This window comes from Pocillopora damicornis, chromosome 12 (genome assembly GCF_964200805.1).
Source record: "Pocillopora damicornis chromosome 12, jaPocDami1.2, whole genome shotgun sequence".
Taxonomy (NCBI): Eukaryota; Metazoa; Cnidaria; class Anthozoa; order Scleractinia; family Pocilloporidae; genus Pocillopora; species Pocillopora damicornis.
The window spans coordinates 18414082-18425491 of NC_142681.1; the positions used below are offsets into that span (position 1 = coordinate 18414082).

The following is an 11410-nucleotide window of genomic DNA, read 5'->3' on the forward strand; positions in this document are numbered from 1 at the left end:
ATTAGAGACCCCCCCCCCCCTCAAATTTGTTTTTGTTGGTTAGTGCCTCTATTCATATAATCAAAGCGGTTGATCGCTGGGCCACAGAAGAAGGAGAACGGCAGGGACTTACACTTGATGGAGAGATGAAGAGACGACTTCTTGGAGAGGAAATCGTGAAAGGAATTCGCTTTCCGTTAATGTCATTAGCGGAGTTTGCTACGGTAGTGTGTGACACTGCTATTTTATCTAGGAAGGAGACAGGCGATATGATAAAATACTTCGGCAATGTCTTGAAAAGCACTTTACCATTTTTGCAGGGAGCAAGGAGGGAGCCACTTGGATATCGAGTTAACAGATTTAATGATTACTGTAAGCCATCTACAGCTTGGAATTACAATACGGGCCTCCCTGACATTGTTCACTTCTCCGTAAACAAGCCTATTATGTTGCTTGGAATTCAGCATTTTGGTTCTGATGGTGGCGATAACACAGTCTCCACTAGGGTCAAACATATAGCCACCAACATTATTGTTGTTGAACGATTAGGAACATTTACTTCGAAAAAGGACGCGAACAATAATTATTATAGCTTTTTTGTTTCGTTTGGTAATCTGGTTTCCTTGGACGCAAATAAGCAGTATATGCTAGAGTCACTTATCAAGGGTCCTGTGTCATGGTACGGAAAAGATGGACATACGTCTGTTCAAGTAGAAGGAGTGCAATTTACTTTCAGTGATCCAAGAGATACTGGCAATGGCACCATGAAAGTAGGAGGCCAGTTTCCAGCTTTTATTTTCATCTGAACTGTATCTGTATCTACGTACAGTTGATATCAATATCCTGACTTAGTTAGTTTTTGCGAAATTGGTCACAGTATTTCGTACTGGTTATTATAGCAAAAATGTGCCAAGCCTGTTAGCAAAATGATTTGACTTAAATTAATCATTTTGTGATGACCATAACCCTTTTTACCCTAAGAGTGACCAGCATCTAATTTCCCTTACAGTAATCACGTTGCTACATCGTTTGTTAAGATGATGAGAAAGTAGGAAATGAACGCCAACCTAAGAAATTTTGATTGTTAAACAAATTCTCCTTATCAGTACCAAAGGAAATGTATAGAAAAGAGTATGGAGAACATGGATTTTGATGTTAAGCTGTAACGGGTCAAGTCATTGAAATAGTGTCATGGAGACTCAGTTATTGTAGCTCAGAGCTTATCAAGTCAATTTACAGATAAACTTTTCATTATAATAAATAAAAATGATCACAAAAGAGTTTGACAATCTTTCTTAGTTTTGAAATTAGCCAGTGATATCTGGTCTTTTAGTGCAAGGTTTACCCCCAGTAATTTCTGTATGAAACAAGCTTTATCAACCCTTTCTCTCAAATCCTTTAACCTTTTCATAACGATCATCCTCTATCTTCTCCTTACGGTATCACTACTGAATAGCACGTTAATGGGCTACTCGTTATTTATCGTCGGGGGGGAAGGGTGTGTGGAGATTTTTTGTGTGGGGGATCACGTGGGTTGTAGGGGACACAGAGGAGTGTAAAGGGGGGGGACTACAGAAAAGTGACCATCAATTAACTTATAATGGAGGGGGAATGATAAGAATATTACAGAGCCTCACGGGGAGATCAGCTGGATTTTTTCATCGTGACACTACATACATACTCCAGTTCCCTACAATCCCTACCCCCCGCAGGCGATAAAATAATTATTTTCTCCCAATGAGTTAAGATTATGAGAATGGAGAAGGTAATGACCAACTGAAGAAGATATTGATTGCAAAATAAATTCCCCTTTGTTCGTACCATGTTAGGTGAACAGTATGGAGAATATGCATAAAAATAATCCTAGAAGCTCCTATCCAATAACACCTCCCCACAGTGTTCTGCAGGTTTTTTAAACTCATATTTTAAAGACTCCGTGTTCTCAGATTATTCCTTTCGCCTCTTTTTAAATATTCTTTTATTAAGTGATCTGATGAAGTAACACTTGTGGCCACCAGTTTGTTTAAAGCTGGAGTAAATTAACAGATAAAAAACACTTTGTATTGCCGAAACAACAATTTATAAAACGAAGTTTAACCAATATAATCTATTGAAAGGATTATCACTAACTTTAAAATAGATCTATAAGGAATATTTGAATATTAAGAAATCTCATCGAAATAAAATGAACTTCACAAATCACAGATTATTCTCACCTGGGCTGTATAATTGTGGCAGGATACTGACAGGGGATGAAAAATATAGCCACGCGTAAATTAATCACTAGAAAAGAAAAAACACAACTGCTCAGTCAGTCTTAACATGACCATATCTTTAAAAGCTCCCAACTTTTTTAATCATCCTCCTTTCGTCTCTCCTCAATTCTCCTTTTGATCGATAACATATAACTACTCCGCGCCTCGTGTGCCACTTTTTTGTTCTTACCACATTTTGACGTCATGTGTGATCTATTACTGAACAGACGCACGGCAACTTGGAATCTATTTGTTAAATAGAGCCTAATGTAGTTAAATGAAGAGATGGAAATATTTCAAGATGCACAAGTAGTATTATCCATCTTTAGATAGAACTTTTCGAACAAGCCACTCCATTCTCAAAGAATCTACATACAGTGTCCTGAACCTTTAACATTTGCATATAGTATAGTATAGTACTCCGTACTATTAAAAATCAAGTCTTCTGTCATAAAAGTATATTTTCTCTTTTCAGCAACACTCTCTAAGCTACTCTGGCTAGGAAGATAATTTTACTTTCTGTATTTCTTACTCAAACCTTTAATTTGCAACAAAAAATATTAATTCTAGTACTATATTTTGGTCTCGCCTCTCCACTTTCTAACTCTACCATAATATTCTTATGATTCCCCTCCATGGTCAGTTAATTGGGAGTCACTTTTCTCTAGTCCTCCCCTTTTTAAACCTCTGTGCCCCCTAAAACCCATGTGATCCCCCCACACAAAAAATCTCCACACACCCTTCCCTCCCTGGTGATAAATAACGAGTAGCCCCTTAACGTTGTATTCAGCAGTGATACCGTAAGGAGAAGATAGAGGATGATCGTTATGAAAAGATTAAAGGATTTGAGAGAAAGGGTTGATAAAGCTTGTTTCATACAGAAATTACTGGGGGTAAACCTTGCACCAAAAGACCAGATATCACTGGCTAATTTCAAAAGTAAGAAAGATTGTCAAATTCTTTTGTGATCATTTTTATTTATTATAAAGAAAACTTTATCTGTAAATAGACTTGATAAGCTCTGAGCTACAATAACTGAGTCTCCATGACACTATTTCAATGACTTAACCCGTTACAGCTTAACATCAAAATCCATGTTCTCCATACTCTTTTCTATACATTTCCTTTGGTACTGATAAGGAGAATTTGTTTAACAATCATAATTTCTTAGGTTGGCGTTCATTTCCTACTTTCTCATCATCTTAACAAACGATCTAGCAACGTGATTACTGTAAGGGAAATAAGATGCTGGTCACTCTTAGGGTAACAAGGGTTGTAGCTATCACAAAATGATTATTATTAGTCAATTCATTTCGTTAACAGGCTTGGCACATTTTTGCTGTAATAACCAGTAAGAAATACTGTGACCAACTTGCAAAAACTAACAAAGTCAGGATATTCATATCAACTGTACGTAGATACAGATACTGTTTATATGAAAATAAAAGCTGGAAACTGGCCATGTACTACCATGGTGCCATTGCCAGTATCTTTTGGATCACTGAAAGTAAATTGCACTCCTTCTGCTTCAACAGACGTTCGTCCATCTTTTCCGTACCATGATGCAGGACCGTTGATAAGTGACTCTAGCTCATACTTCTTATTTGCGTCCAAGCAAACCAGATTACCAAACGAAACAAAAAAGCCATAATGATTATTGTTCACGTCCTTTTCTGAAGTGAATGTTCCTGATCGTTTGACAACAGTTAAGTTAGTGGCTGTATCTTTGACCTTAGTGGAGACTGTGTGCTCACCACCATCAGAACCAAAATGCTGAATTCCAAGCAACATAATAGGCTTGTTTACGGAGAAGTGAACAATGTCAGGGAGGCCCGTATTGTAATGCCAACTTGTAGTTGGCTTACAGCAACCATTAAATCTGTTGACTCGAAATCCAAGAAGCTTCCTCCTTGCTCCCTGCAAAAATGGTAAAGGGGTTTTCAAGACATTGCTGTAGTATTTAATCATGTCACCAGTCTCCTTCCTAGATAAAATATCAGTGTCGTAGACTGCCGCGGCAAACTCCGCTGATGTCATTAACGGAAAGCGAATTCCTTTCACGATTTCCTCTCCAAGAAGTCGTCTCTTCGTCTTTCCATCAAGTGTAAGTCCCTGCCGTCCTCCTTCTTCTGTGGCCCAGCGATCAACAGCTTTGAACAGTTCCACTTCCGTCACGCTCAACACTTCTCTCTTCACAAGAGATTCAACAACAGATCACTCAGCTGTCACAAAGTCGTCTGACGTCACAGCTTCCTCTGTGAAAATCTCGATAACTTTCCAGCATCGTTCTTCCAAATTCTTGTCCTGAAATTTCTGGGCGTATGGCAGAATGCTAAACACGTTTGCTCCTGTCAAATTGTCTCGGAGATATTTTGTGCATTTCTTAACGAGTGAAGGCACCATGTACTTGTTCGCCAAGTACATCACTTGCATCACATTACTTCCGCTTAAAGTCACTTCGTCGCTGTAGAGAAAGTGAAACAACTCCAACAGACTGTCGTAATCACAGTCAGGTAGTTCAATAGAATCTTTAGTCTCCGCCATTTGGCCATAGAACATGGCAAAGAACACAGGACTACCGATAGCTAACACAAACTTGTGAGCTGGGATCACTTTCATACTTTCGCTTTCTCCACTCGTCACAGGAACCACAAATTTCACGTCGCTTAGCATCTCGTTATTGAAAATAAACGCGGTTCTCTCGACGATAGTTTGGAGTTTTGTCTGCCAGTTGTTTTCAGCAGCCATTGCTATGTTCCAGCTTCGGTATCCTCGACAGTTTTTTTGCTCATATAGTGACCAACAACTTTCAACACGTAGCGATAGCAGTAGTTTTCCTCTTTAGGATCGCACCGCTGAACTCATTGCAGGCTCCTCCCGTCACGAAATGACGGGAATGGCGCGCTACGTAATCTACTCTAGGCTAATATGTTTTTTTGCCAAAACTATGACGTTAGTTAATATTTGGAAACAGCAACATGCATTTATGACGGGCATTTCTGTCAAATTACCGAGCAACGCCTCAGTTGTTGACATGAAACAAGAGATCTACTTGAAATTGTTTACCGTAATAATTAGATTTAGCTCCCTCCATATAATAAGCTCCCTCTCTAATTAGAGACCCTCCCCCCCCTTAAAATTTGTTTTTGTTGGTTAGCGCCTCTATTCTAATAAGTGTCTCTATTGATTTAGCACCGTCATTACAACTAGCGCCCCTTTTTCCAATTAACGCACTTATTCTGTTTCAGTAAAAGCACTGTTGGAGTACGTGTACATTGAGATCGACTGTGGTCCATCTTCATTTAACCCTTTAACTCCCAAGATCTCATTAGTAATTCTCCTTACAGTTTGTCATACAGTTCTTGTGATGTTAGTTTGGAGAATTTGGTATTGGATCAACTTAAAATCCCGTTACTGATATTTTTTATTTTTCTTCATTCTCATCACTTGCCTGCTCGATGTTGTATTGATATTGTAAGGAGAAATTCTGTCTTGGTCACTCATGGGCGTTAAAAGGTTAATTGCTCACTTAAAGGTTCACGAGAGAAATATTGGTCTTAGTGTCAATCTCTCTACTATTATATCGCCGTGAGGGCACAGATCCCTCAACGATGAATTCCTTTTAAAATTTTCCGTCGATTGCTTGGCTGGTCGTTCAGGCAAGGAAGGATCCAGGGACAACAAATCTGCTTCCAGTCTTTTTGATCCTCAGTCACATGAAGATCGAAGCTTTGTTTCAATTTCTGCCGTTTCTCGAAAAAGAAATAAGCGCCCCTTTTTCGGAAGGAGTACTTATTTCAATATGAAAAAATCTCAGACTATTGTTTGCTGTAACAGATATTATCAAAATGATTTTCGTAATTAAGCTAAGGTTCCACGAAGGGAGGCGCTCGCCAGTAATAATTTGGCTTTTGATTTTCTTCAATTTGTTTATTAGTGTTAATTCTATTAATTGGTGGGTTCGTTTTCTTTCAGCGTGTTAACCGCAGGTTATATAGAAGCTAGAGACATCTCTTTGCCTGGCAGGTAAAAAAAGTATTTATGAAATCAAAAGTTATTAGTATCATGGAGTTATTTCTGAACTACGAACGTCTTTATTTTGTAAGCTTGTAGAAAGCGAGTTTTGTATATTTTCTAAAGTAGATAAGCAGGTAGGATTAATTTCGAAACGTTCGTGTTTTCTGTAATAAGCCTCCCTATCGTGTTTACTTGCTTTCAAGCTATCTTTTGGAGGAGGCAGTGGTGGTAGTGGTGGTAGTTGGGGTGGGGGGGGGGGGGAAGGGGAGAGAGGAATTGTATGTTATCGATCAAAAGGAGAATTGAGGAGAGACGAAAGGAGGATGATTAAAAAAGTTGGGAGCTTTTAAAGATATGGCCATATTAAGACTGACTGAGCCGTTGCATTTTTTCTTTTCTGGTGATTAATTTACGCGTAGCTATATTTTCCATTTCCTTTCAGTGTTCCTGCCACAATTGTACAGCTCAAGTGAGAATAATCTGTGATTTGTAAAGTTCATTTTATTTCGATGACATTTCTTAATATTCAAATAGTACTTATATATATATTTGAAAGTTAGTGACAATCCTTTCAATAGATTTTATATTTATTAAACTGCGTTTTACAAATTGTTGTGTCGGTGATACAAGGTGCTTTTTATCTGTTAATTTACTCCAGCCGTAATCAAACCGGTGGCCACAAGTGTTACTCCATCAGATCATTTAATGAAAGAAGGTTAAAAAAATATTCAAGAGGAATAATCTGCGAACTCGGAGTCTTTAAAATAAGAGTTTTAAAAAACCTATAGAACACTGCAGGGAGGTTTTATCAAATAAGGAGATGGTGATGGGGGTGGGGTGGGGTGGGGGGAGCTTGTAGGATTATTTGTATGCATATTCTCCATACTGTTCTCTTAACATGGTACAAACAAAGGAGAATTTGTTTTGTAATCAAGATCTTCTTCAGTTAACCATCACCTTCTCCATTTTCATGATCTTAACTTTAACTTATTATGAGGAAATAATTATTTCATTGCCTGTGGGGGGTGAAGGGGATTGAAGGATCTTGGTTGTGTCACAATAAAAATCCAGCTGATCTCCCCATAAGGCTCTGTAATATTCTTATGATTCCCCTCCATGGTCAGTTAATTGGGAGTCACTTCTCTGTAGTCCCTCCCCCCTTTATACTCCTCTGTGCCCCCTAAAACCCATGTGATCCCCCCACACAAAAAAACTCCACACACCCTTCCCCCCCGGCGATAAATAACGAGTACCCCCTTAACGTTGTATTCAGCAGTGATACCTTAAGGAGAAGATAGAGGATGATCGTTATGAAAAGATTAAAGGATTTAAGAGAAAGGGTTGATAAAGCTTGTTTCATAGAGAAATTACTGAGGGTAAACCTTGCACCAAAAGACCAGATATCACTGACTAATTTCCAAACTAAGAAAGATTGTCAAACTCTTTTGTGATCATTTTCATTCATTATAATGAAAACTTTATCTGTAAATTGACTTGATAAGCTCTGAGCTACAATAACTGAGTCTCCATGACACTATTTCAATGACTTAACCCGTTACACCTTAACATCAAAATCCATGTTCTCCATACACTTTTCTATACATTTCCTTTGGTACTGATAAGGAGAATTTTTTTAACAATCATAATTTCTTAGGTTGGCGTTCATTTCCTACTTTCTCATCATCTTAACAAACGATCTAGCAACGTGATTACTGTAAGGGAAATTAAATGCTGGTCACTCTTAGGGTAACAAGGGTTAAGGTTATCACAAAATTGTTATTATCTATTAATTCATTTTGTAAGCAAGGCTTGGCATATTTTCTTGCTGTAATAACCAGTGAGAAATACTGACTAATTTCGCAAAAACTGACTGAGTCAGGATATTGATATCAACTGTACATAGATACAGATACAGTTCAGATGAAAATAAAAGCTGGAAACTGGCCTCCTGCTACGGTGGTGCCGTTGCCAGTACCTGTTGGATCACTGAAAGTAAATTGCACTCCTCCTGCTTCAACAGATGTTTGCCCATCTGTTCCGTACCATGATTCTGGACCGTTGATAAGTGACTCTAGCGTATACTGCTTATTTGCGTCCAAGCAAACCAGATTACCAAACGAAACAAAAAAGCCATAATAGTTATTGTTCGTCTCCTTTTTTGAAGTGAAAGTTCCTGATCGTTTGACAACAGTTAAACTAGTGGCTGTATCTTTGACCTCAGTGGAGACTGTGTGCTCGCCACCATCAGAACCAAAATGCTGAATTCCAAGTAACTTAATAGGCTTGTTCACGGAGAAGAGAACTCTGTCAGGGAAGCTATTAATGTAATTCCAACCTGGGCCCGTAGTTGGGTTACCACAATTGTTAAATCTGTTGACCCGAAACACAGGAAGCTTCTTCCTTGCTCCCTGAAAAAATGGTAAAGGAGTTTTCAAGACATTGCCGTAGTATTTAATCATGTCCTCAGTCTCCTTCCTAGATAAAATAGCAGTGTCACAGACTACCGTAGCAAACTCTGCTAATGACATTAACGGAAAGCGAATTCCTTTCACGATTTCCTCTCCAAGAAGTCGTCTCTTCGTCTCTCCATCAAGTGTGAGTCCCTGCCGTTCTCCTTCTTCTCTGGCCCAGCGATCAACAGCTTTGAACAGTTCCACTTCCGTCACGCACAACACTTCTCTCTTCACAAGAGATTCAACAACAGATCGCTCAGCTGTGACGAAGTCGTCTGACGTCACAGCTTTCCCGGTGAAAATCTCGATAACTTTCCAGCATCGTTCTTCCAAATTTTCGTCCTGAAATTTCTGGGCGTATGGCAGAATGCTAAACACGTTTGCTGCTGTCAAATTGTCGCGGAGATATTCTGTGCACTTCTCAACGAGTAAAGGCACCATGTACTTGTTCGCCAAGTAAATCACTTGCATCACATTACCTCCACTTAAAGTCACTTCGTCGCTGTAGAGGAAGCGAAACAACTCCAACAGACTGTCGTAATCACAGCAGGTAGTTCGATAGAGTCTTTGGTCTCCGCCATTTGACCATAGAACATAGCAAAGAACACAGGACTACCGATTGCTAGCACAAACTTGTGAGCTGGGATCACTTTCGTACTTTCGCTCTCTCCACTCGACACAGGAACCACAAATTTCACGTCGCTTAGCATATCATTGTTGAAAATAAACGCGGTTCTCTCGACGATTGTGTGGAGTTTTGTTTGCCAGTTGTCTTCAGCAGCCATTGCTATGTTCCTGCTTCGGTATTCTCGGCAGTTTTATATATAAAGTGAGAGACAACTTAACACTCAGCGATAACGGCAGTTTGCATCTTCCTCTTTAGGTAGGTACGTCATGTATGGGCAATTATTATGTCCTCAATACATATTATGTCCTATACTTTACATACAATACCCTACACACACAAACAGGGCTAAACAAGGCTAGATACAGCTATACACAGCTCTACAGCCCTATACAAGGCTAAACACAGCTATACAGAGGTATAGGCAGCTATACAGAGCTATGCACAGCTATACAAGGCTATACACAGCTATACAGGGCTATACACAACTATACGCAGCTATACACAGCAATACAGGGCTATAGACAGCTATACAGGGCTATACACAGCTCTACAGGGCTATACATAGCTATACAGGGCTATACATAGCTCTACAGGGCTATACACAGCCATACAGGGCTATACATAGCTATACAGGGCTATACACAGCCATACAGGGCTATACACAGCTATACAGGGCTATACACTGCTATACAGGGCTATACACAGCTATAACCGGTTATACCCAGCTATACATAGCTATACACAGCTATACAGGGCTATACACAGCTATACAGGGCTAAACGCAGCTATACAGAGCTATACAGGGCTATACACAGCTATACAAGGCTATACAAAGCTATACAGGGCTATACACAGCTATGCAGAGCTATACTCAGCTATACAGGGCTATACACAGCTATACAGGGCTAAACACAGCTATACAGAGGTATAGGCAGCTATACAGAGCTATGCACAGTTATACAAGGCTATACACAGCTATACACTGGTATACACTGCTATACAGAGCTATACAGAGCTATACAGAGCTATACACAGCTATACAGAGCTATACACACTTATACAAGGCAATACACAGCTATACAGGGCAATACACAGCTAAACAGGGCTATACACAGCTATGCAGGGCTATACACAGCTATGCAGGGCTATACACAGCTATACAGGGCTATACACAGCTATACAGGGCTATACATAGCCATACAGGGCTATACATAGCCATACAGGGCTATCCACAGCAATACAGGGCTATACACAGCTATACAGGGCTATACACAGCTATACAGGACCATACACAGCTATACAGGGCTATACACAGCTATAACCGGTTATACACAGCTATACACAGCTATACAGGGCTATACACAGCTATACAGGGCTAAACGCAGCTATACAGAGCTATACAGGGCTATACACAGCTATACAGGGCTATACAAAGCTATACAGGGCTATACACAGCTATAAAGAGCTATACTCAGCTATACAGGGCTATATACAGCTATACAGGGCTAAACACAGCTATACAGAGCTATACACAGCTATACACAGCTAAACAGGGCTATACACAGCTATACAAAGCTATACAGGGTTATGCATAGCTATACAGGGCTATACATAGCTATACAAGGCTATACATAGCTATACAAGGCTATACATAGCTATACAGGGCAATACACAGCTATACAGGACTATACACAACTATACAGGGCTAAACACAGCCAAACAGAGCTATACACAGCTATACAGGGTTATACACAGCTATACAGGGCTATACACAGCTATACAGGGCCATACAAACTATACAGGGCTATACACAGCTATACAGTGCTATACTTAGCTATACAGGGCTATACACAGCTATACAGGGCTAAACACAGCTATACAGGGCTAAACACAGCTATACAGGGCTGAACACAGCTATACAAAGCTATACACAGCTATACAGGGCTATACACAGCTATACAGAGCTATGCACAGCTAAACAGGGCTATATATAGCTATACAGGGCTATACATAGCTATACAGGGCTATACATAGCTACATAGGGCTATACACAGCTATACAGGACTATACATAGCTAT

General features: G+C 39.6%; 2 protein-coding genes and 2 pseudogenes across 3 annotated transcripts; 1 reads left to right on the top strand and 3 right to left on the bottom strand.

Moving 5' to 3' along the window:
- Positions 1-125: 125 nt before the first annotated feature.
- Positions 126-785, top strand: LOC149036833 (BTB/POZ domain-containing protein 6-B-like). The gene has a single exon (XM_089188630.1). The coding sequence runs from the start codon at positions 126-128 to the stop codon at positions 783-785; it is 660 nt and encodes a 219-aa protein (XP_089044756.1).
- A 2409-nt stretch (positions 786-3194) lies between these two features.
- Positions 3195-5317, bottom strand: LOC149036834 (BTB/POZ domain-containing protein 6 pseudogene; annotated as a pseudogene). The gene has a single exon (XR_016181526.1). The product of XR_016181526.1 is annotated as a BTB/POZ domain-containing protein 6 pseudogene (transcript).
- LOC149036835 (BTB/POZ domain-containing protein 6-B-like) lies at positions 3666-4271 on the bottom strand. The gene has a single exon (XM_089188631.1). The coding sequence runs from the start codon at positions 4269-4271 to the stop codon at positions 3666-3668; it is 606 nt and encodes a 201-aa protein (XP_089044757.1).
- A 2377-nt stretch (positions 5318-7694) lies between the features above and the next one.
- LOC149036836 (BTB/POZ domain-containing protein 3-like) lies at positions 7695-9567 on the bottom strand (annotated as a pseudogene).
- Positions 9568-11410: the final 1843 nt, after the last annotated feature.

Excerpts from the sequence above, each read along its gene's own strand:
- LOC149036835 (XM_089188631.1), bottom strand. The coding sequence starts at position 4,271 with ATGACATCAGCGGAGTTTGCCGCGGCAGTCTACGACACTGATATTTTA.
- LOC149036833 (XM_089188630.1), top strand. The coding sequence starts at position 126 with ATGAAGAGACGACTTCTTGGAGAGGAAATCGTGAAAGGAATTCGCTTT.